At 37.7% G+C, this 26500-nt stretch overlaps 2 protein-coding genes across 4 annotated transcripts in view; one reads left to right on the top strand and one right to left on the bottom strand.

Moving 5' to 3' along the window:
* The window catches only part of man2a2 (mannosidase, alpha, class 2A, member 2), a 32089-nt gene extending 26496 nt beyond the window's left edge, over positions 1 to 5593 (bottom strand). For 2 of the 3 annotated variants that reach the window (XM_017485007.3, XM_017485010.3), the window contains exons 1-2: positions 5441 to 5593; positions 855 to 2149 (exon numbers count right to left, since the gene is read on the bottom strand). In XM_017485007.3, the coding sequence (XP_017340496.1) occupies positions 855 to 986 (132 nt within the window). In that variant the 5' untranslated portion in view covers positions 987 to 2149; positions 5441 to 5593. Of the gene's footprint in view, positions 1 to 854; positions 2150 to 5197; positions 5405 to 5440 lie in introns of those variants that run through there. The other variant, XM_017485008.3, reaches the window with a different exon arrangement.
* A 3855-nt stretch (positions 5594 to 9448) lies between these two features.
* On the top strand, positions 9449 to 26410 carry unc45a (unc-45 myosin chaperone A). The gene is made up of 19 exons (XM_017485011.3): positions 9449 to 9646; positions 10035 to 10236; positions 11039 to 11214; positions 13201 to 13290; positions 13391 to 13558; positions 13669 to 13837; positions 14701 to 14871; positions 15040 to 15211; positions 15360 to 15660; positions 19108 to 19202; positions 19474 to 19615; positions 21456 to 21596; positions 21704 to 21831; positions 22008 to 22074; positions 22194 to 22307; positions 22514 to 22629; positions 22749 to 22866; positions 23807 to 23962; positions 24940 to 26410. Exons 2-19 carry the CDS (start codon positions 10035 to 10037, stop codon positions 25222 to 25224), a joined length of 2811 nt encoding a protein of 936 aa, XP_017340500.2. The 5' UTR covers positions 9449 to 9646; the 3' UTR covers positions 25225 to 26410.
* The last annotated feature ends 90 nt before the right edge of the window (positions 26411 to 26500 follow it).

The raw sequence follows: 26500 nt of genomic DNA, 5'->3' as shown, positions 1-26500 counted from the left end.
AGTTGACCTTTGTCTCATCTGTCCATGGGGTGTCGTTCCAGAACTGTAAAGGTCCTGCTGTTTTTGAGGCTTATCAGTGGTATACAGCTTGTGGTAAATGGTCTATATTTGCTCTGGTGAAGGCTTCTCTTCATTGTTGACTTTGACACAGGTATGCTTACCTCCTGGAGGGGGTTTTCGACCTGAAGGGTTTCTTTCCTACACCAGGGAAAGAACTGTTCTGTCATCCACCACAGTATTTTCCAGGGTCTTCCGGGCATTTTGGTGTTTCTCTTCTTTTTTCTTAAGCATGTAACAAATAGTTGATTTGGCTACACACAAGGTTTTTGCTATCTCTCTGATCTTTTTGTTTTGATTTTGGAAATCATAGAGAGTTAACAGCAAAAGATTCCAAATGCAAATGCCAGAGTTGAAATCAACCCTACACCTTTTATCTGACCTTATGTCATGATCTGGCCATGGAACGACTGAGCTGTCAATTGTGCAATTACACAAAGGTGGTGAGGGGCACATATAAAAATTGTAGGGCTGCAACTTACGATTATTTTCATAATCGATTTATCGGCCGATTTTTTTTCTTCTTCTTCTTCTTCTTCTTTCAGTTAATCGATTAACCAAATGGGGAAATCAAACATTCAGCATAATTTTTTTCAGTTATTTAAAATACATTTTGAGTTTATTTGTAGGTGTATTTATTTTTTAGATATAGTTAACCTACAGTACATTTTGTTTACTTATTTTATACCTCCGATATTCTTTTATTTAATTAGTTTTATACAGACAAAAATGAACATTGTTTTGTATTTCACACACAAACACACACAAACACACACCAGCTGCTTCAGCATTCTTACCCTTGGGAAATTTCCCCCATTCTGTCTCCTGGCTGGGTCATGCTGGACACGATCCAACATCAGATAAAGTGAGAAGACAGCCACACAGAAGATGGCCCCGCCGCACACAGTCACCTGCTTTTTCAGTTTCATCCTGTCCTTTTAGCCAAATATCGCTGCAGCAAGGGCAGACGTGAAGATAAAAACTTTACCTATGCACAACTTGGATGAAATCTTTTAATGCGCAGCGTGCCCCAGCAGGTCAGGCTTTGTCAACAAGACTTCATGTCTACCCCTCTGCATATCCATAGAGCTCCAGTCTCAAGAGCAGAGGTCAGGATGGTGGTGAGCAACAATGGGCAAGCACCAAGTCAAATTCAAACGAATCACTGCTAAGGCTGTAGCCCTCGTCCTCAATCATTCAATCCCACAGGAACTGAGAGGGGAAAAAAGAACAGCACAAGGCCCAAACAGTGACAGCCCAAACAGGGAGCCTAGTGTTGCTGCACGGTGAGTACACACGTATGCTTGTGAAATCCTTTTGACTCAAAGGGCTAAGATCAATCCTTCATAATCTCGAGACTGTCTATCTCTGAGTGGGCCGTGCAGACAAAGTTATCACAGTGAAAGGAGGTTTCCACAAAGCAGTTCAGAAAGGACAGCTGAGTCGCGGGGAAAAACTTGGCTCGTCACATCCCTTCTTTCTTTAGCTTGACTTTTTTTTTTTAAAGGGTAATGTTGACTGTGATAAATATATTCAAGACCCCTTCCAAGACCACAGAATAAGGAAATAAATGCTAAATGCAGCTCTACACTAAAGACGATAGCAATGACTGACTCTTTTCACATACAGTGGAAGGGAGGGAGGAAAGAGACAGACACTGTCTTATGCACAAAAGAAATGTCAAAATCAATGAAAGCAGAGTGGTCCAGATTTGGCAGCTCAGTCAAACAGGTGTTCCTCTTTCCTTCACTAAAAAAAGTCTAATATGATCTTAATCTCCTTGGCTCAGACTTGGGCATTCACTTAGCCATCCCCAGAAGGGATTTGAGATTATTCCAGCATTCAAATTGGCTTGGCTAAAAGCTAAACAAGCTTCTGTCTTGCATCAAAAATATCTCTCTGGCCAGCTATGTAAAACTGAAGAGTCAGTACAGGTCAAGTTCTTAAGCATCTATAATTATAAATCTAAACTGCGGACAGTCTGACTTAAATCAGTCTCTTTGGGCACATTAATCAAGAGTTCTTTCCTCCATGCTGCTACACGGTCATGTTCCAGCTCCAACATCAGGAACCCTCACAGCCAGGGAAGCACCTGTGAAAACAAACGTTGCATGGGTCAAGTGAGCTTAATGTTACTTTCCTGTCCAACACATTATGTAGTTAACTAAAGAGGTTTAGGAACACAAATTTTTTTTTTTTTTTTTTTTTTTTTTTTTTTTTAAGTTAAAGAGGAGGTAATATGAGCATATTGTTTGACAGTATTGTTCAACTTGTGTAACTTCCTCTTTCCTATTTATAAAAAAGAAGAAGAAAAACCATTACCACTGCTGTTCTTTTATTCTGTGTTTCTGGGATTTATTCATTCATTTTCCATAAACACTTTATCCTGGTCAAGGTTGCAGTGGATCCAGAGCCCATCCCAGAAACACAGTGTGCAAAGCAGTAGAATGTACCGTGTATGGGACGACAGTCCATTGCAGAGCACCATTAACACATACACTCACAACTAGGGGCAAGTTAGGAGTTGCCAATATACCTTATTATCATCATCATGTGTTGAATCAGTACTGTACATGTTCTCTACTTATCATAGTAACATTCCTCAAATGACATTCTTCAAATAAAGTAAGACTTGCTGGGAAAATTCTTAGAGAAACAGACAGTTACTACAGTGTCAAACAGCCTATTGTGGAACGTGAATGTCTTCGATTTAAAAAAATAATAATAATAGTTTAGAATAATTTCTGTGCCATCTACCTTTGTGTACTAATTTTTTCCTGGTATTAGCTGCCTGAGGAGTAAAATGCAAAATGAAGTGTGTGTGGTTCATTAAAAAGGTATGTTTTTGCTGTTATTGCTTTATAATCACACCCTGGCTCCAGACAGTGCTAAAATCAAATACACAGGTAATCTATATGCTTTTTTGTTTGTTTGTTTGTTTGTTTGTTGTTGTTTTTAGATAAAAGACAGATGTACCGCTTTTCTCAGACAAGTATCTTTCTCTACCACTTTTGGTTGCACTAGTGGTGCAACCCCTGCACAGAAGTTTTGTGATATGATGTTTATGCCATAAATCATACACCATTAATAACAGCATTGTGTGCATTCTTACCATGACTAGCCTAGGCTGCACAATCAGGGCTCTACAGTGCGACCATTTCACTCGCATTTGCGGCTGAAAAGTACTTTGTGTGGCTGTGAAAAAAATATATAGGCAAAACGGTGCGAGTGACCTGTTCGGAGTTGTATAATACAATCAGAATAAAAACTACAACTCCAAAATGCATCTATACTGCGCAACAATCACTTTCACACTTCTTTTCATCACCTCAGTCAACCAAACAAGCGTGTATATACTGCAAAGAAGCCATTATGACAACAAGAGTAACACTGTACATCATCTGCTACTCTCAACTTCCTGATCTCAAAAACCACCATACATAAAATACATCAAAATATATATAATAAAAATATAAATAATATAAAAATATAAATAAAATGACAAATTAAATAATGTTTAATTACTATGGCTTACATTTAATATCAATTTGACATTAAGCTTAGTTCGCTATTTCCTTAGTAGTCTATTAGCCTTCTTTTTCCCTAATATGAATCATTTTTGTGTTAGTCTACTTTTAATTAGGACACTCTATTGTTCAAGATATTTAAAAAAATAATAATTATATAAAACAAGCATAAAATATTTATAAATTAACCAACAATATTTGTGTCATTGCTATTATTTTAATTCAATTAACAGTGACCATGATCAGAGAGCTTACATTTAACTGTTTATGACAGACCTCCTGATTGAAGCTTAAACAAAAAAAGGATTGGTATCTGGATCGGTTTCGGTCGATCAAGATGACATGAAATCGGTATCGGCTGTAAAAATGCTGATCAGAGCATTAGTAATGAACACCATTAAACTAAAGCGCTTTCCATCTGGCAGGTAAGTGAACTCACCCAATCACATCCAATATGAGATTATTCAGATAGATACACAATATACGCAGAGCAGTTTGAGAACTGACTCCAGCCCACAACCGTGACAGTGGAAAATGTCTAATATTGTAGCTTTAAATATATTTAAGAGGAGCAGACTTCAAAGTAGGGCTGGGCGAAAAAAAATGTTTGGTATAACGCTCAATAACATGTAAAATGGTTGCATGAAGAGCCCTCACGCATGCGCCATCCCTGGATCATAAACAGCCTTTATTGTGTGTAAGTTTCGACTCAGTACCAAACCTTTGTTTCTTGTTTCAGTGGCACAGTTTTTTGATCCTGTTTTGCCTAGTTTATGCCCATTTGCCGATCGCCTGACCTGTTGCCTGTTTATTACCCCGACTTTGCCTTTCGATTTGTCTGTAATAAGTTTTTTTTTAGCTGTAATGCCCAGCCCTACTTCAAAGACTGAACATTGAGGTTTTTTGTATTTGTTTACAAGGTGGAACAGGGTTTGTTTGTTTGTTTGTTTTTTTGCATACAGCCTGTAAAATTAACCAAAAATATTAAATTTAGTTTATCAGAAGGTAAATTAATTTGTTATGGCTCACATTAGGTTCTTAAATTCTGTCATAATTGACAAGTTCAAGTTTTCTCGTGCCTACTTGTGTGTTACATTGTAGCACATTAACATTACCATCATATATTTATATATATATATATATATATATATATATATATATATATATATATATATATATATATATATATACACACACACACACACACACACACACACACACACATATATATAGATGCATATTGATCATTGTTTTAAAAAATTCATGATGCATTACTCAACTATTTTCCAACCAGGATTATGTATGCAAGTGAACAATGAAATATTCATAAAGGCAGTTCAACATAGGTTTAGTGGAATCAGTCAGTAATTAGTAATATGACTTTTATATACTTAATACAGGTTTTTTTTAACCGTAGCGTTCTGAATACAGTTTAGTTTAGGACGACCTTAAGCGTTAAGTCAGTAGCTAATGGCAATAAACCGTGCAAGGTCTGACTTTAGTCAGTCTGTTTATTTCCGAAATGTAACCAAGTCCTGTTTCCTGCTTTACACAAGATAAGGAATGTTTAACTATTTCTCGGGTCTATAAAACAATAACATATTTATATATACCCCAAATCTCTGGTGTCAGGAAGCACAGCCAAAACATATCCGTTCATTCAAAATGTCTCTTCACAACACACTATAGCTGACTTTTCGATATCCTCTCATCACACCAGTATCGAGTGAGCCGCAAATAGATTACTCCAGTACACCACCGCCGCCTGCTAGCTCGCTAATGAACACAGCTATAACAGGACTATCACTTCCTTCCTATTTCACACTGTTCGAGCACTCCAGCACAGCTAATGTTACCTGGTGTTAGCTATGTTGAGCCATTGTCCTTATGCCCACACGTTTTACTACACCGATACAACCAGCGAATAACCGGAATCAGATGTGAAGTACTCGGTGTAATCCAAGTAAAAACTGCCCTCAACCGTAATCTCTTCGTCCTGTGGAGTTATGTACTGCGCATGCGCGTCTTCGCGCGAGTTGCGAAAGGCATTATGGGATGACGAGGCGCCGTGTGATTGGATAGAATCGGCGATTCAGTACTGAGAAACTACACCTAAGTGAAGTATGGATAAAGTGTTAAAACTAAGTGAACTCGGATAAAAGTGGATTTATCCAGCACAAAAAACCCAAAGATTTGCTACTTTTAAATGTATCTAGTAATAATTTAAAAAAATGAATGTTTTAACTGATATTTAGTACTGAAATTAAGTAGGTCATGATAGCTGTTTTTCTACACTGATGAACTGAATTAGATGCTTTAAACTGAAATGAACATTAAATGCACAGTGTACAGTCATTGGCTGGATGAGAGAAGAATAGGCCTACTAGATTTGTAACAAGTACTTTTTTGAAGGTCTAAATAAAAATGTAAGAAATAAAAAGTCATTTTGTTTCTTAGAAATTATGTAAGGGTATAAGTATTCGATCTCAGTAACTTACTTAAATAGCGACAAAGTACAGTTACTCATGTATTTTCCACCAATATGCACAAGCTTTCTTTTATAATGAAATTCTTAGTTTGCACATTCTCATGGACGCTGCAGTAGATTTCAAATCGAATTTAAATAAAAAAAACATCAGTGTTTATATAAAAAAGAGCACTAAAAAGAGTACTCATTGTCATTTTTAACATAAGCCTACACTGAAACTGTATAGACTTGTGTGTGGTAAAACATTGTGAAACACTGCAATAAAATAACATTTTCATTTATTCATCTTGAGTAACTGCTCTTTTCTGGTAAGGGTTGCATGGCGGAGCCTATCCTGGGAACACTGGGAGCAAGACATTGGAATTCACCTTAAACGGGACACCAGTTCATCACAGGGCACCATGCACACACTCATTCACAACTAAGGTTAATTTTTTCCTAAGCATTTAAATACATGTAAACATCAAGTTACACGCTTGAACAGTCTGTGAACAAAACAAAAAAACAACAAGGGGAAAACATATTTGCTTATGAAAAACACATTCAAGAATCAAGAAAACACATTCCTCTATCAGGGATTTTGCATAGACTATAGTAAAATGTGTCTGAGAAAGATAAACAAAGCACTAGGAGTTTTAGCTGATGTCATTACATTGGCTTAGAAAAAAAAAAACAGGTTAACAACAGAATGACAGAAATTAAAGAAAATAGTCCACATGGGAACAATACTTTAATTTATGCACTATTATACAGTATATTCTGGAGACTGTTAATATGGACATGTCATTAAACAAGTTGTCATCCTATGGGTCTAATTAAACTATAACAATTAGGTGGCTGGACCTTTTTATTATTTCCTGGCAAAGATTTTGTGAAGCATCAAAACTAGCAAAATGACTGTTAAGTTCTTTGTCCGATACCAGTCAAAGAACCAGAATTTGGACCCTGCTCTGGCTGATTTCCTCTCGTCTTGTACTAGGAAGAAGTCACACCGACACCATCGTTCAGTGAAAGCTTCTTAGTTTAATGACGCAGAAAGGATAGTAGATATACACACAGAAATATTGCTAAAGAATGATAAATGTCAATTGGAAAAAGTCACGGATAAAATCAAAACATCTATTACGTATGTTTGAGTGATATAAGAACTACAAGACATCTAGTCTACCAGATAATAAGAGAAGAAGAAGAAGAACAGAGAGAGAGAGTGTGAGTGAGGACGAAAGGCAGGGTGATTAGGAATACTCAAAACAACACATACCAAGAACACAAAACAATTCTGTTCCAGTACATTGTGACACAAATTAGAGACCTTCAGCACTGAGACACAGAGATCATGCCTGAAACTCATCACTGACCAAATATTGCATTATTGATCAAATGTAAAGTGCCACATTGGCTCAGTGGGTAGTATTGTCACCTCACAGCTCCAGGGTCCCCACTTTGATTCTGAGCTTAGATTATTGACTGTGTGGAGTTTCTTATCATATTCTCCCCATGTTCACATGGGTTTTCTTTGGTCTATCTGGTTTCCTCCCAACTCTTAAAACATGCCAAGTTGGACTGGCTTTGGTAAATTGCTCCTAGATGTGAATAAGTATGTGAATATAAGTGTGTGGTGCCCTGCAATGGGATAACATGCAATTCAGGCTGTATTAATGCTTCATGCCCTGTGATCCTGGGATAGGTTGACCAGAATAAAGAGTGTATTAATAGAGAAATAAATAAATGATCACATGTATAAATACAGCAATTAACTACCTTGACAGAAGGAACACATTTTACACTTTTGAAATTTCTATATAAAACAGAGTGAATTACATTATCATTATATTACCAAAGCAAATGCTTTTGCTCTTCACATAAAACAAAGGTGTTACAGCTCTGCCCCCATGCACTCCTGTCCAATTTAAACCCTGTCCATGGTTAAGTGACAGCAGTACAATTTGTTTCATGAGGAAAAGCATTTTTGCATTCAGACTTACTGCAGAATTTAGTCCAGTATCTTTTTATTATTGTTTAAACCTAATCCATTCCTTGAAAAATGTACAATCATCACAAAAATAAATGATCATGCCTGTGGCAAAGATTTAACAACACATTTGCGAACTGGACCTTTATACTAGTTTACAATATATATTGCAGAAAATAGATTAACTAAGCAAATAAAATGCTAAATTATTGAGAAACAAAGTTTGTCCTTTAGATTTATTTTAGATTTATCTCTGCTGCTACAGATACAGTCCATGTGAGCACATATCTAAACATGCTGTATGGTGCGATATTCTAGAGCCAACAAGGAGGCTCTCATTTTATCATTTGGGGGCATAACTTGCTTTTGTACCTGAGTAGGAAGGAATTAATAACATCTGTCTTACAGACCCAGTTCTGTGTTGCAAGTGGGTCAGAATGATACACTGAGAATATTGTTTCTATTTATTCAGCCAAGCAAGTAAGAATTAATTTGCCTGGGCTTGTTTGAGCAGAGGGGTCTGATAGCAACAGCCCAGGGACACAATCGTGCTACCTAGTCCATGATTAATCATGCACAACAATTACCAGCTTAGAAATGGGACTCCAGATCTCTCAGACCACTGTCTCCAAAGTAATAGTTGATATATTGCAAAGGGATAAGTTTCAGTAGTGATCAAAGGTGATCCCATGTCAGAAAACTTAAAGGGCTAGCTTAATTTTAACTGTTACAAAGCACTGACACTGGAGACTCATTCTAAAAATGAAGTAAAATAAATGTCTCCTCACAGAAAACTATCAACAATTATACACATTACTTTTTTTTTTTTTTTTTTTTACAAGTATCTGAGTATGTATAAACATATTAAAACATTCAAATTAACTTCTGATTTGCCTCTATTGTCCAGCCGTGCAGTTACAGAAAATTAATCAATTCCTGCTGATTCATTCGAATTGAGAAATCTTCGGTACATTATTTTCATTTTTTTTTTTTACTACTCATTTCTTAATATAGACTTGTTGAATATTTTTATTAGTTGTGATAATTTGAAAAATCTAACGTTTCTTTATTAAATATTTTGTTTAATAATACATTCACTGCTGTACTCTCCTTATCAAGATACAGTTCTGCTTACTGCACAGCCCCTGCATAAAAGTACAAAGTCCCTACAAACTGCATAGGCACTCCGCCTTTTATGGCAATGTTTTGCAGGAAAAAGAGGGCGGGTTTGAAGCAAACGTCATCAATGTGCACCCTCGGAAGGAATCCAGGAAGTAAAGATGTTCCCACCCGTATTTATAAAATTCCGCCTTCTACATTCCCATTGGCTAATATCATCAGATTTTTGAACGATGATTGGTTAGTAGTTAATTTACTCGTTACTTGCAGCCAATTCTGGCGCCAAATATAGTGTTTGTAGTAATACGGGTAGGGAACACAGAAAGCATCACGGAATGCTCCAGAAGACTTACAATATAAATAATAACTGGGTTAAGTTATGATAAGATAAACTGGTGATTATTTAGTGGTTTAAACTGGGCTCACGGTGGGAGACTGGGTGAATGTAAGACCGTGTAAAGCAGTACGCAAACACTGAGAAAGGTAAGGTGAATTAATACATTAGAGACAGATCAACAAGGAACTACTTTAATATGCACCATTATATGCAGTGATAAACTGGTAACTAGTGCTTAATTGAATAGTGCATTATTTAACAATATTTCATTATATATCATATAGTGTGCAATGCAAAAAGAAGACACAGCTAAACTCAAGGGTACCAAACTATACTGGTTAGGTTTTAAAGATGTAACATTCCTTTAATTATAGAAATATAGGCACTAAAGATCCAGAAGAAAATGTATAGTTTAACAGGCTTTCTTTTTTGAGAATGTAGGTAGACTGTTATATGTACACTGACTAGTATCCACCCCAGCTTTATATAAACTACTTCACCAGTGAATGTTCTGCCCTGTTTTCCCTGTTATAGATGACTCAAGACTCCTTGGCTCTGAAAGAAGAGGGAAACAACTTGTTTAAAAGTGGCGATGTCCAGGGAGCGCTGAGCTGCTACACCAAAGCTCTAAAGCTGAGTGAGAGTGAGTCTGAGCGCGCTGTGCTGTACCGAAACCGATGTGCCTGCTACCTCAAACTGAACGATTACAACAAGGCCAAGGCAGATGCCAGCAAAGGTACACTATCCTATAGGCAAAAAGATACAGAACTCCACTAGTGGCATCACTTCTCAATAGAAATGAGATAATTAAGTTCTGGTCATGTCATGGCCACGATTTGGGAACAAGATAATTTCGTTGTATTCATTTCTGTCAAGTCTGTATACTGTCTGTGTGAGTCCACGTGTATTAAGTATGTGAATTCGGGGTCTTTTTTAAAGAATTATGCCATGTCTCACTGCAAGTGATGCCGATATATCAGCATAATTAATTCCAAGATGAAAATCAGTTCACTCTTAATTTCCACAGAAAAGCTTATCCTATGTGTAGCCGCTGATACCTCATGTGGTCCTCTTCTTGTGGGCAAAACACAATGATCATGCCTTATTAAGCTGTAGCCATACTTAATTATCTCTTGTACCCATACCCTATTAAGTAATGGCCACTCATTAGTTACCAGTTACCACATGTTTATAAGTTGTGGCCACTTTATTTGTCACTAAGAAGGGTAAAACAACTTTACTTTTTGCAAGGCTCTGTCAAAAAGCCAACTGCTTTTTAAATATGATTTAGATTTGTAGGACAACAGGCCTGTCAACTCAGTAATATATGACATATGTAGGCATTAGAGCAATAGAATCACCTTATATACTTCAGAATAAATTTTACACATCTCTAAGATAATCACTACACTAAAGCAGCACAAGAACATGATGCACAGTCAGGCAGAATAATTACAGATGGATTCCAAAGCAAATTTAGAAACAAAAATGTTATAACAGAACTTGCGCCTCCTAAACTAGTAGTGTGTTTTTGACAGCACTTGAAACAGACCCGGGTGACATCAAGGCTCGGTTCCGTCGTGCACAGGCTTTACATAAGCTTGGACAGCTGGATCAGGCCTTCCTTGATTCACAGAAATGTGCACAACTGGAGCCCAAGAATAAAACATTTCAAGAGTTGCTCAGGCAGCTCGGTGCTGAGATCCAGCAGAAGGTAAGATCATTTACATTCATACTACATCCATTTACTGGGCTTGTTGCTAACTGTAATATTTACCCAGGATTGGTTCCTTTTGCATATATACACTGTATATACAGTGCTCTCCACTAATATTGGCACCCTTGGTAAATATGAGCAAAGAAGGCTGTGAAAAATGGTCTTTATATTGTTAGTATACATGGCATCATGGACTATATCAAATATCAACAGATATTAAATGAAAACCTGATTGCCTCTGGCCCATGATTGGATCTTCCAGCAGGACAATGATCCAAAACATACATCAATATCAACACAAAAAATGGTTCACTGACCCCAAAATCAAGGTTCTGCCATGGACACCCAGTCCCCTGAGTTGAAACCCTTTGGTATTTAAATATAAATCTGTGTTGTGTTTGCAATTGTTTGATATCCATGAGAGCAGATTATTTTTGTGATTTTTTTTTTAACAAAAGGTTAAACAAACAATAAAGACAAATTTTCCCAGCTTTCTTTGCTCATATTTACCAAGGGTGCTAGTATTCGTGGAGGACACTATAACTTGTTCCGAGGAAGTTTCACATCATTAAATGTATCTCTAATAATAGGTATGAAGTCATTCATTAATGAATTAAAAATTTTAATTGTTGGCAAAAGTCTGTGGTGTAAGAGGAATAAAACAATTTGTGATGGGTTATTCTAAAAAAATATTCAACTTGGTAACAGCATTACACCACCTGTCATTGATTATTTTCCTATAACCGCATGCCACGTCATGTTTTATTCCTTGCTCATTTGACATTTTATCAGGTAAACCTTCCATACCATGCTTTGTGCATGATTATTGACTGTAGCCTTTGGGCCCCCATCTGCCCCATGAAAGAAAGGGATGTTTGCCCACTAAGTGGATTAGAAAGGAGATGGCAAATTGTGCATAACAACAGATGAACTACAGTCAGTAATTACATACCTGAACTGCCACCTTAGTGTGTTTGGGAGAGGACCGGGAGAGTAGCACTGACAAAAATAATTGAAAGGGCAAAACGCAGAAAGGCACACACACTATATCATACAAACCATCCTATGTCACTGGCTTTCTTTACTGTTTAAGGCAGAGGTCGGGAAGCTTTTCAGCTGGCAGAGCCATAAAAGCCAAAAAAAAGTTATGATTTTTTTTTTTCTTTAAAAAGCCAGAGAAAAGCTAACATGTTTATAATATATATATATATATATATATATATATATATATATATATATATATATATATATATATATATATATATATATATATATATATATAATATGCCTTTTCTTATTATTATTAGTTGCTATCTTTATTATTTATAATTATCAAAAGTGGTAATGTAATAAAGGCCATTTCACATTTTGCATGTTCTTGACCTAACAGCCTACACTTCACCTATTAGTTAGGCCTGTAGGCAGCACTTGATTTTCATTTAACCAACTATTATAACTTCATCAAATGGTATATCAATACAAAAAGCAGTATGTAAGTGAGAGTAAATTGAACACTACTTAACATTAATGCGACTTGCACAAATGCAAATTCGTCTGTACATTCAGACTGGAAAGAACAATACTCGTCATCTTTTTTCTTTTAGCTATTTCACATCTCTTAAAAAACTGAAAACAGACAGTGGCTATGTAGTTTTCAACCGATTTATGAATTAAACCGGGAAATTACCGCTCAATTCCACATTACTGTTCCACTCCACATTGTCCAATGAAATTTGAGCTTGTTGTGCCACATCACGGTTAGTGTATAAATAACAGGTATCGATTATAAATTATGTAATATTTTAAAATATGTAGAGTTTTAATTGAATCGGCACCCTAGCTTTTGTGATTGTTTTTATAAATCTTTTTCATGCCGGCGAGCCATAGGCAATTACTGAAAGAGCCATATATGGTTTGCAAGCCATAGGCTCCCAACCCCTGTTAAACAGCTAACATTGTTTACGTGTCCTTTCGTTCCTCTAGGCTGTGCAGCTCTCTTCCACAGACTCCCGAGTTCAGCAGATGTTCAAACTCCTCTTGGACAATTCTGCACCAGCCTCAGACAGACAGAAGGTTCTCATATCTCTATTATTATTTGTCACTCATAAATCATTTATCATACAGATTGACATTACCGTGACTTCCATGGTGCAAAATTGACTGTTTTGCTCAGGCTGCTCAGAATCTGGTGGTAATCTCACGTGAAGACGCCGGAGCAGAGCAAATCTTCAGGAATGATGGCGTGAAGCTCCTCCAGAAACTGCTGGAATCTCAGCAGGAGGACATTGTCCTCTCAGCGCTTAGAACTCTGGTTGGCCTGTGCACAGGGCATCAGTCCAGGGTGAGGTGCTTGGTGAAACATGCTAGAGCTGGCAGCTTTACTTCATTCAAATCCAGTTGACTTGTAGATAAGTTCACGTGTTGCTTATGCAAATCCCTCTTTGCTTACAGACAGTGGCCATTGTGAATGAAGTGGGAATGGACAGGCTGTGTGGCGTTATGGGCTCTGCAGTTTCGAATGTGTCTCTGTCGGCCTGTCACCTGCTTCAGGTCATGTTTGAGGCTCTCACCCAGGGTATGAATAAGGAAGTCAGAGGGAAGGATGAGGCTGTACTGCCAGGTGAGGGTCCTGAACTGAGCAGTAGACATGTGTAATGATTAAACATTCCTCATATATGCCAGTGTTTTCCAAATGATTCTATCCTCTCTTTAGTGTATATGTGATTTCTATGAACAAGAAACCATTTTATCATTCAATAAACTTTAAAATATGCAACTATGTAAAATGAATACAAAGCTACAACCTTTACACTCTCACAATACAGGTCGACAGTATGATTAGACAGACGAGAGGATTATCTTAACAATAAGCTGCTCTTAAACTGTTCTTATGTGATCATATCCAGCTTTCCAACACTAAAGCTATAAAAGAAAATGTAACTACAGAAACAGGCACTTTTTGAAAGCATTCTTCAAAAATACACGCCCACATAAGTGCTTATTAGATTTGAGGGAATGGTTTTAGGGGGGCATGGAGTGTAATGTGTAACATTTAAGAATGTTATTTTATACATATTATAGTGTATTTGCTTTTGCCAGAGCTATCTATTTTATTGTAAAAAACATTATAGTAGTTCAAGATACTCTCTAGAAACAAGCAAAACAAAGATTTTTCTTCAGTTATATGTGCAGTGATTTGATTTATGCAGTTATTGTTATCATAAATTTTAAATCATAGCCAAAAATACAATGCTTTTTTTTTTCTTTACACTTCAAACATTCTCACATTTTATTTCTTGGCATATATGTGAAATAAAACAATGAGATACTGATCCATGTCTGTTGTTGGGCTATGTAGTAATATATAATTAATTTCCTCTATATCGTCTTAAACTCACATTTATTGTGCAGTATCATCAACAACATACAGTATATGAGTGGGTGCCTATATAGAAATGTTTTTCATCTGCTTCTGTGAGATAGAGCCATCCCGTGAGCTACGTTCCATGCTGTGCCATCTTATTGACATGCTACCTGCATCGAGTGTGTCTGGACCTGGACGTGACAGTGCTATCAACCTCCTGGTCAAACAGGTGCCCCGGAAATCTCTGAAAAATCCAGACAACTCCCTCAGCCTGTGGGTTATTGATCAAGGTAAGGTGATAACATCTGGTTAGCCAACCTGTGGCAGAGGACAGCATGTGCAAATCAGTGCAGTATCTGTTTCATTTGTTATCAGAATAATTAACATTTTCTAGGATATGCTCACAAGCATGATATAGGAGTTCCTTGTGCATCTATTTTCAATTGTCTTCCCCACAGGCCTGAAAAAGATTCTGGAAGTGGCAGGGACAGTTCCTGAGATAACAGATGGTCCACCTCTCACTGACAGTACACCTATGAACTGCTCTGTCCTGCTTAATAAGTTATATGATGATCTGAAGAGTGACAAAGAGAGAGAGAACTTCAACAAGTTGTGTGAGGAGTATATCCAGTGAGTATATAGGCAAATTTGCCAAAGAGAATAAGATATATATTTATGTATGTATGTATGTATATATGTATATTGTTTGTTTGTTTGTTTGTTTTTTGCTTCTAATCATCACAAAAGAGTACCTTCTAGCAATGCATTTTCTGTGCAGGTACCATTTTGGAGGCCCAGGCTTGGAAAGCAAACTACGTGCAATACAGACGGTGTCAGTGTTGCTTCAGGGCCCCAGCGACGTGGGTAACCGTACCCTGGAGATGTCGGGCATGATGGATGCTGTCATTTCTTTGTGTGCCTCTGAGAATGTCACCCATCAGCAGGTAGCAATAGAGGCACTCATTCATGCTGCGGGCAAGGCCAAGAGAGCATCCTTCATCACAGCGAATGGAGTGGCACTGCTGAAGGACCTTTACAAGAAGAGTGAAAATGAACAGATACGGGTGCGAGCACTTGTGGTGAGTATTCACTAACGCCAAATTGGTGGGTTATGGTTTTTTAACGTAATAATATTCCCATTACTCCAAGTGTACCAAATAATAACCCTAAATCAGCTAATGCACCTTATGTGTTGCCTATTCAATTTTGCACTGGAGCTACAAAGCTAACTAACAAGTAAGGTAAGCTCCCGTTTAGCATTGTACAGACTGCATGTTTTGTACATAAACAATTATATAAGACAGTAAATCCCTATTATTCCTTATTAATAAATTAAATATACAAATCAGATTGGATTTGTAGTATTATTTTCTTCTTCGAATCACCTCTAAAGTAAAATGTCACCTTCAACATTAGAACAAACTTCGGATGCAGAATATGTCTTGGATAAGTTATTACAATTAGGGTAAGATAAAGTGTATTTCTATAGTAAACTATGTAGTTGACAGTCGGTACACTACTGTTCATAAGTTTTGAATCACTCAGAAAATGTCATATTTTCTATGAAAATGGATACTTTTTAATTATCAAATAAGTTAAAATTTAATAAAGACAATGACAAGGTTAGTAATAGTGATTTTTGCTTGAAACAGTTTTGTGCTTCAAAATTTGTTTCCATCAAAGAATCCTCTATCTACAGCAATTTCGACTTTGTAGACTTTTGGCATTCTAGCTGTCAGTGTATTGAGGTAATCTGCAGAAATTTCACCCCATGCTTCCTGAAGCACCTCCCACAAGTTGAGTTGGCTTGTTGGGTGCGTTTTTCATACCATCCAGTAAAGCTGCTCCCACAACAGCTCAATAAGGTTAAGATTGCGTTGGCCAATTCATTACAGACAGAATTCCAGCTAACTTTTTGTTCCCTAAATAGGTCTAAATTGCATACTTTGGAGCAGTGATTTAGGTCATTGTTCTGTTGTAGGATGAAATTGGCTCCAATCATGGCATTGGCAACAGTCAGTGATATCACCAACAACCTCCACAAGGCAGGGGTGAAGATATCACAATTCACCGTTCGAAGAAGGCTTTGATAGCAGAAGTATAGAGGTCATATCTGCAAGGTGCAAACCACTCATCAGTAGTAAGAATCTGAAGACCTGATCTAAATTTGCAAAGAAATACAAAGACAAGCCACAACATTCTGGAATGAAGATTAACCTCTATGAAAATGATAGAAAAGCCAAAGTGTGGAGAAACAAAGGATCTGCTGTTGATCCAAAACATAAGCTCAACGGTCAAGCATGGTGTAGGTAGTGTCATGGTTTGATTTTGCATGACTGCTTCTGGAACAGACTTATTAATCTTTATTGATGTAACTCATGATAGTAGGAGAAACCTACTATCAGTAGGAGAAACTGTGGCAAAAGCCTGGAAGAGCATCGCAAAAGAAAAATGCAACATTTTGGTGATGTCATTGGGTTGCTGGGTTGATGCAATTATTGCAAGCATGGGATATGCACCCAAATATTAAGTGTTATTTACAGTGCATCTGGAAAGTATTCACAGCACTTCACTTTTTCCAAATTTTGTTATGTTACAGCCTTATTCCAATATGGATTAAATTAATTATTTTCCTCAAAATTCTACAAATGGTACCCCATAATGACAACATGAAAGAAGTTTGTTTGAAATCTTTGCAAATTTATTAAAAATAAAAAACAAAAAAAGCACATGTACATAAGTATTCACAACCTTTGCCATGACATCAAAATTGAGCTCAGGTGCATCCTCTTTTCACTGATCATCCTTGAGATGGTTCTACAACTCGATTGGAGTCCACCTGTGGTAAATTCAGTTGATTGGACATGATTTGGAAAGGCACACACCTGTCTATATAAGGTCCCACAGTTAACAATGCATGTCAGAGCACAAACCAAGCCATGAAGTCCAAGGAACTGTCTGTAGACCTCCGAGACAGGATTATACCGAGGCACAGATCGGGGGAAGGGTACAGAAACATTTCTGCAGCATTGAAGGTCCCACTGAGCACAGTGGCCTCCATCATCCATAAATGGAAGAAGTTTGGAACCACCAGGACTCTTCCTAGAGCTGGCCACCCGGCCAAACTGAGCGATCAGGGAGAAGGGCCTTAGTCAGGGAGGTGACCAAAAACCCGATGGTCACTCTGACAGAGCTCCAGCGTGTCTCTGTGAAGAGAGGAGAACCTTCCAGAAGAACAACCATCTCGGCAGCACTCCACCAATCAGGCCTTTATGGTTGAGTGGCCAGATGGAAGCCACTCCTCAGTAAAAGGCACATGACAGCCTGCCTGAAGTTTGCCAAAAGGCACCTGAAGGACTCTCAGACCATGATGAAACAAAGATTGAACTCTTTGGCCTGAATGGCAAGCATGATGTCTGGAGGAAACCAGGCACCAGTCATCTCGTGGCTAATACCATCCCTACAGTGAAGCATGGTGGTGGCAGCATCATGCTGTGGGGATGTTTTTTCAGCGGCAGGAACTGGGAGACTAGTCAGGATCGAGGGAAAGATGAATGCAGCAATGTACAGAGACATCCTTGATGAAAACCTGCTCCAGAGCGCTGTGGACCTCAGACTGGGGTGAAAGTTCATCTTCCAACAAGGCAACGAGCCTAAGCACACAGCCAAGATAACAAAGGAGTGGCTACGGGACAACTCTGTGAATGTCCTTGAGTGGCCCAGCCAGAGCCCAGACTTGAACCGGATTGAACATCTCTGGAGAGATATGAAAATGGCTGTGCACCGATGCTCCCCATCCAACCTGATGGAGCTTGAGAGGTCCTGCAAAGAAGAATGGAAGAAACTGCCCAAAAATAGGTGTGCCAAGCTTGTAGCATCATACTCAAAAAGACTTGAGGCTGTAATTTTTGCCAAAGGTGCTTCAACAAAGTATTGAGCAAAGGCTGTGAATACTTATGTACATGTGCTTTTTTTTGTTTTTTATTTTTAATGAATTTGCAAAGATTTCAAACAAACTTCTTTCACGTTGTCATTATGGGGTATTGTTTGTAGAATTTTGAGGAAAATAATGAATTTAATCCATTTTGGAATAAGGATGTAAGATAACAAAATTTGGAAAAAGTGAAACGCTGTGAATGCTTTCCGAATGCACTGTATTTACATTTACTTTAAGACTGTCTATTCCTATACTTTTGCTCACCTAAAAATTGGGTGGTCTGTCACCAGTGGTGCCATGTTCTAAGTTGTTTAACGCTTCTAGATGTAAATAACAGGAAATGAAAACTGAAATAGTAATCTGTCGTCTCGTATTCTTCTTCTTGATTTCAAACCCAGATGTCTTCAGTGTATAGCAAAAACAAAAGAATTGGCCTTGCCGTTCCAATAGTTTGAGAGAGATTTGTATGTATATAAGTTATCAAAGAAATGTGCCTGAAATGGTCAATGGAGTACCTAAATGTAGTCCAAGTTCCAAGCTCACTGGGCCATTGCCGGTTTTTGAATATGGAAACTGTGGTGTGTTACAGGGATTGTGTAAACTTGGCTCAGCTGGAGGCACAGATTTCAGCATGAAGCAATTTGCGGAGGGGTCAACTCTCAAGCTTGCCAAACAGTGCAGGAAGTATGTTTCTCATTTCCAGGCATGTCACAATTGATAAGAACAGGAATAGAGATGTTTACCTAGCATGAAGTTTTGCTATCTTTTCAATATTGAAATTTTTCCAAAGATGATTTGTTTAGATATGAACAATATGATAAATAGTACGGACCATGAATGAGCACTACATGTTATCATTGGTATAATACTATTGGTATAATTATGCATAAAAATGGAAGTGCATACAATAGATTACTATCTCCATACTATTCTGTAATGTGTGCTATTTTGGCAGGTGGTTATGCAATGATTCTCTTCCTCCAACCTCGCGGCGCTGGGCTGTCGAAGGCCTGGCCTACCTCACCTTTGACGCTGATGTGAAGGAGGATTTGGTGGAAGATAAGAATGCTCTTCATGCCATGTTTCAGCTGGCTAAGGTAATGCAAAACTTGCAAAACAAAAGACAAATGTAATTCGAACAGAGACAAGATTTGTCCTGTGTAAGGAAAGATGGCCCTGAATTCAACAGGGCACAAAGGGTTGTGTCTCATATGCCAGCTGGCACTAATGCTTTGCAGAAGAGATCGACCGATATAGATTTTTTTATAACCGATACCGATATTTGCATGTTTCTGTGCCCGATAACCGATATGCAGAACTGAAATGTATTTATTATTTTGCTTCCGTTTTTGACACAATGATAACAACACCACTGAACTGAACTAATTGTTTTATTTATAACAACTGTCATTTCACTTCCTCCTTGCATACAAAACAAAAAAAATCCTCTTATTTATACATCAATAAATAAAAGGGTCTGAAAGAGTGCAAAAAATTAAGTGCACTGTTACTAAAGTGTCTTTTTTTTTTTTTTTTTTTATTTTTTTTTTTTTATAAATTAAAGCTTTAATGAGGTAAACAGATTACATGACTCCATGAGTTTGTCTCTATTTCTTAGTACCAAGCTGCTTAAACTGCATATCAACCATTTATGTAACACATCATTTGTACATTAATGGCTGTTGTGTTAAATAAAGTTTATTAATTAAAGCAAAGTAAGTATACTTTACCTGTGCACAATAGTGCTCCTGCACGCAATTCTCAAAACGTCCACAAGATGGCGATATTTAAAAACCGATTATGGAAAAATGTTTAAATATCGGGGAAAATATTGGTAAAACCAATAATCAGTCGATCTCTGCTCTGCGGATATTTCCAGGGGCGTGACCTGGCCTGGGCATTGGTGGGTTGTAGCCCTGAAGATTTTTTCCTTAGCCCCGAATAATTTTTCACTTGGAGCGGCTAGTCACTACGTAACTAAATGTCAGTAAAAGAAGAAGGTGGTGTTGTAATTTTATATCTTCATTAAACGGAGGCGAGACCAATCAGACAGGGTTTACAGGAAAATACGTGGAAATACTTGTGTCTTATTGGCTGACCGCTCTCAATTCTGCCAAACGCTAGCTCATACAATCAGAGTGAGGAAAAATGGATATAGGCTGATTTTTATTTTTTAACCAGTAAAGATATTGAAACTGAAACACTAACATCCTCTCATGCTGAGCAGGAAAACAAGGTTTATAAATGTCTATATGAGTTCTAAATTATGAACATGATATGAGCAGAACATAAGGAAAGATTATGTACTTTACATGGCACTGTAGCAGCTAAACTCGTACAATGATGGCTTAATCGTTCTTCCCCTTGGCTAGTGACACCAAACTAGCCTAGTTAGAAAAGTTTTATATTTTATTGGTTTGGTTGTCCTACAATCAGTGACAACATCCGAGACAAGTTTTATGATATTTCCAACTTTTCTGATCACGTGATACATTGACGGCTAAGTTACCTCAGCTTTCATAAAACAATACGTAGGCTACTAGCTGAGATGGGAAAAAATGCATGGAGAAGAATCTGGGCTCAGCCCCAGATGATTAACATTCCAGTTAACGCCCCTGGATATTTCCATTTGAAGTCACGTAATGAAAGTTTTGTATGTGACCAAAGTGTATAAAGGATGTGCCAATAAAAAGATGGGTTTTTTTGTTTTTTTTTATATATATATACTATCATATAAAACACCACATGAGAAACTTAGCAGCTGGAGGTGTATCCAATTACACCTCAGCAACTAGCAGCTCAGTGTAATACATATAAACCCTGGGCTGCTGTTTTATATGGTACACATACCCAGTGGGTGTATAATTTCAGATTGTAGGCCATCTGTTGTTAAACACATTTTGTCAGGAACCTGTTTATCTTTCTCACTCATTGTAGTCTGAAGATAAAACAGTATTGTTTGCCATTGGATCTACATTGGTAAACTGCACCAATAGTTATGACATCGAGAAGCCGGATCCTCAGTTGGTAGAATTGGCCAAATATGCCAAACAGCATGTACCAGAGGAACATCCAAAGGTATCAGCATACATCAACACATTGGCCCAATACAAACTACATCAGTAATCCTCATCATTTAGAAATGCAAATAAGAAATCGATAATGATAGTTGTCTTGGTTTGCAGGATGCTCAGCCTTTTGTGGAGAAACGTTTGGTCAAACTTTTGGAGGCTGGGGTGGTTTCAGCTTTGGTGTGTATGGTTAAACAAGAAAGTCCTGCTCTCACTGATACATGCAGAGAATGTATTGCCAGGTGTGTATGGTTATTATATATATTCAGTTACCATGATTTGATTAGAAAGCACAGATATCTAGCACATGTAACTCGGATACACTGACCTCTGAAAGCAGTTCAATTTCTCCCACACAGCACTCTCTTTAGCATATCCTGATAACATGATAACATCTATCTCTTCTCCTCCTTATCAGGGTGTTTCTGGCTCTAGTGGAACGCCAAGAAGACCGGGGAATGGTAGTGGCACAGGGTGGAGGAAAAGTAAGAAGATCCCCCACCACAAGCAAAACCAAAATACTGAAGTTTTTCTAAAATCACTGCATGATGCCATTCATATTGTTAATTTACATATTGATCAAAACATCTTTATTATCATGCAGGCATTGTTACCGCTGGCATCAGAAAGCACAGATGTAGGTAAAATCAAAGCAGCACAAGCACTGGCCAAAATCACCATCACCTCAAATCCTGAGATTGCCTTTCCTGGGGAGAGGGTAAGACAAAGATGCATTATTCTGACACCAGTCTTGCTGTCCTTCTGTCCTTGTCTGTGTCGCACTTGTCCAATACTATTTTTCAAATGCATTTTTGCAACAATTTAATTTACTGCTTATGTTTGTTCAGTTTATTTATTTAGATGGAAACATTATTAGAACTGTAATGTTTAACACATTTTAGTGATTGGTGTTTGTGTGTACAGGTGTATGAGGTGGTGCGTCCACTTGTGAATCTCTTGGCCCTGGATTGCTCTCTCCTGCAGAACTTTGAGGCTTTGATGGCCCTCACTAACCTAGCTGGCATTAGTGACAGACTCCGGTTAGTCCAATCGATATATATGAAAGCACCAGCAGGCCATGAGAGTTGTAATCATGGGTTAAAAGATGTCATTTTAAATGTAGCTGAAAGAAAGAGACTTGACCTGTTTTGGTTTACAGACAAAAGCTTGTCAAGGAGAAAGCTGTGCCTAAAGTAGAGGGCTACATGTTTGAGGAGCATGACCTGGTTCGAGCAGCAGCCACTGAGTGCATGTGTAACTTGATCTTAAGCCCTGAGGTATGTCTAGGTTTTACAATAGAATTAAAATGTGTGGTGTTCAAATCTCAAGTGCATTCTCATTTTTTGTATATTACTTTCCTCTTTTTATGTTGAAGTGTTTGGTTTTATTAGGGTGACCATACGTCCTCTTTTTCGGAACTTAAAAAAGTGTCCATTGGAATTTCTAAATTTGAGAAAATGTCCAGCTTTAGTTTCATTATGATGTGCTTATGGTCTAATACTGCATCATGTGTGCACAGGTTTGCATTGCTTTAACCCCTCTATGTAACTCCCGCCTTCTTGCACACCAATTGGTCGATTATAAAAGGCTTGCAGCAACTATTGGCCAAATTCCTGCCTCTCAACCATTAGACTACACTCAGCGAACGCACGAATTCGTGAAGGTGAAGTGCTGTTGTGTACGGCCTCAAACAGTTGCTTGACAATAGCAGCAAATGAAGCTGTCCTGAGTCAAAACAATGCTTCTGGCCATATAAGGTCAATTTTAATTTCATGTTATCACATGGCTTCGTATTATATGGTAAATCAAATGTGTGAATGATTGCAGAAGGTACACTCGTGGCATCTGATATTTTATTTTATTCCATGGACATTCAAAAGAATGCAGGAAAAAATGTAAAACGTGAACAGAGTGAAACCAATTTTTTATATATATATATATATATATATATATATATATATATATATATATATATATATATATATGTATGTATGTATATGTATATGTGTGTGTGTGTGTGTGTGTGTGTGTGTGTGTGTGTGTGTTTTATGTGATGCTAATGGTGTGTCTTTTTCAGTGTATTAAAGTCTGCATTCATAGTAACACTGTTTTGAACGCGATTACCACCCCCACCCAAAAACAAACAAACAAACGTGTCCTCTTTTTAAAAACCAGAATATGGTCACCCTAAGTTTTTATGTTTGCATGATTCCTCAGGTGCAGAACCTTTATCTGGCCACAGACAGTGACCGATTGAAACTCTTGGTACTGTACACTGGTGAGGATGATGAGAGACTGAGGAAGGCTGCTGCAGGAACCCTAGCACTGCTCACTGGGGAAAAGCCAGAGCTGTGTGCACGGATCCCCAGCACAGTAAGTTGTTTCAGTATATTGCTCCACAAAGCTGTCTGTACGTTTTGCAATTGAAATATACAGAACAGGCCAACAATTCAAATCAGGATAATTTAGGAGTTGTTCTTAAAGTACCTTTATTCTGGTTACCTAGATTTCTTAACACATTAACTTTTTTTCCATTTAAGAATATTTGTTCAATATTTTGTGGACTTTTGTTATATATATGAATACAATTTTTGATGTCACAAAATAGACTCCATGGCTTTAATTAAACCCATCATGTCTGATATGCAAATTATTAGAGGATGATGTGGTGCCCTAAAAACTAGCTACAGGTTGGAGATCACAACAGTGTAAATTGAAACTCAGTTACTGAAGTCTCATGTCTGCGTGTGACAAATGTGAGCTTGTCACTTAGGCATGTAGTGAACAATACTAATATTAGAATTGTGACTTCAGTTATTGACATATGTCAACAATTTAAATATGAAACATCAATGTGAAATTTTGTTGGACTGGCACATCACATTAACACATTTCACTTGTGCCATGGACTCTGAATAGATAAAACTTGATCAGTGTATTGGGAGGGAAAGAGGAGACAGGTGAAGATTTCTACCATGCATATTCATAAAGCATTTAGAATAAGAGTATAATAGTGGTAAAGGTGTAGAATCCATGCTGCTATGCCATTTAATTGGTTTATTTGGTGTTAAAAGTGATATGATTAATAACCAAGTTTTATGTTTAATGGCTGCAAATTATGTTTAAGCTGTGCAATAGATATTTTAAATGCACTTTCTAAGTTTTAGTCTATAAATCTTTACTTCCTATGACATATGAGGACATTTACTGTAGTTATGCTATAAGCCTACTCACTTACAGTAAGTAGAGGTTGAGACATTTTGTCCTTTTCATATCCAGTGGCCTGTATATATCCTTTCCTTTACAATCTACAGTTCATTAATTTTCTTTATGTCTGTTCTTCACTTTAGACCAGCCACTGGTTGGAGATCTTGCAAGCTCTGCTGTTGAGTGACAATCAGGATTTATGTCACCGTGGTGTGGTCATCACATTGAACCTGATGCAGGCAGAGAGGAGTCTAGCTGAAAAACTAATGGAGAGCGAGGCTCTAGAGATCCTCTCTGTCCTGGCTAAAGCAACCGAAGCAACCAAGGCTCCTGTCACTAGAGCAGCTCAGCACTGCCTAGACTTAGCTCTGGAGTACGGCCTTATCAGGAGCAACGATGGCAAGACCAGTGGAAAATCTGAACCATGATTGGATGGGTTATCCATTCACAGGAAGTTCACTACAACTCTTAATTCTAAGTATGCATACCGTATTTTCAAATGTAATATGTGATTATAGTAAACGTTTATGTCTTTAGAGTTCTGCTAGTGGATGCACACTCAAACATAAGACTTGTTAACCGGTATCAGGACAGAAATCAGAATGGATAGCAGAGACGAGATTGGCGTTCTTTGCACCAGACATACTTATTTAATAGCACATTTTAATCCTTGATTTATGATGAGATAACAATAGTGTCATTTCAGCAGAGTTGCAGCCACCTGTTTCTTAGTGTAATTATCCCCTGCTGAAAAATCCTTCTTAGTCTGAGCAGCTACCAGCTGGCAAAATACAGGCCAAGCTGTTTGAGATGGTAGACCATCTGTGCCAGCTGGTAAGTGCTGGTTCTGAACAATTTCTGAATTACTGCTACTAATGCCATATTGAAAGAAAGAAAATTGAAAGAAAATAACACTGTGGGTAGCATGGCCCCTGGTTGAATCCAGAGCTTGTGTGGAATTTCACATGTTCACTCGGTGGCTGCATAGGTTTCCTCTTGTTTCCTCCAACATCCCCAAAACATGCCGTTAAATGCATTGGTGACTTTAAAGTGGCTGTGCAATGGATAAGCAAGCCATCCAGGGTGTATTCCTGCTTCACACCCAGTTTTCCCAGAATAGGCTCTGGATCCATCCCCAACCTGACCATAATGAAGAGGAAGATGAATGAATGAGCGAAAACCAGAATGACTAGTGTGGCCTGTGGTTTTTAGCCACTAGTTGGCCAGACCAAGCTGTATTTTTCAGCAGGGTCTTCATACTGAAAGGCAATACAAATGTAGAGACCAAATATTTAATTCACTATTCTTTACTTCCACTGAAGTTTTTTTTATCTGTTTGTTTTTGTTTCCTTATAGTTTTACAGTCATTCTGCATTCCAGCGAACCATTATATTACATTGACATGCAGTCAAATGTATGGTATTTAACAGTGAAGTAGTCTTGAACAAACGAACCACGACATTCACCATGTTGTGATTGTAATGACAGTGTTTACCACGCTGCCTTTACCTACGCTACACTATTACCTTTCGGGTTTTATATGTTGCAGCTTTTATATAATATTGATGGACCACAGCATAACTAAAAATAAATAAACATTTCATAGCGTGTGGAGATTGCGCCATTCGTTGTTTTAAATGAATATATACTATAAGTATAGCAGCCGTTCATGTTTCTCAGTAAAACCACGTGACAAGCCAGATT

Source organism: Ictalurus punctatus, chromosome 14 (genome assembly GCF_001660625.3).
Source record: "Ictalurus punctatus breed USDA103 chromosome 14, Coco_2.0, whole genome shotgun sequence".
Lineage (NCBI taxonomy): Eukaryota > Metazoa > Chordata > Actinopteri > Siluriformes > Ictaluridae > Ictalurus > Ictalurus punctatus.
The sequence above is the reverse complement of the archived record's forward strand: the minus strand, read 5'-3'. Positions and strand labels throughout refer to the sequence as shown.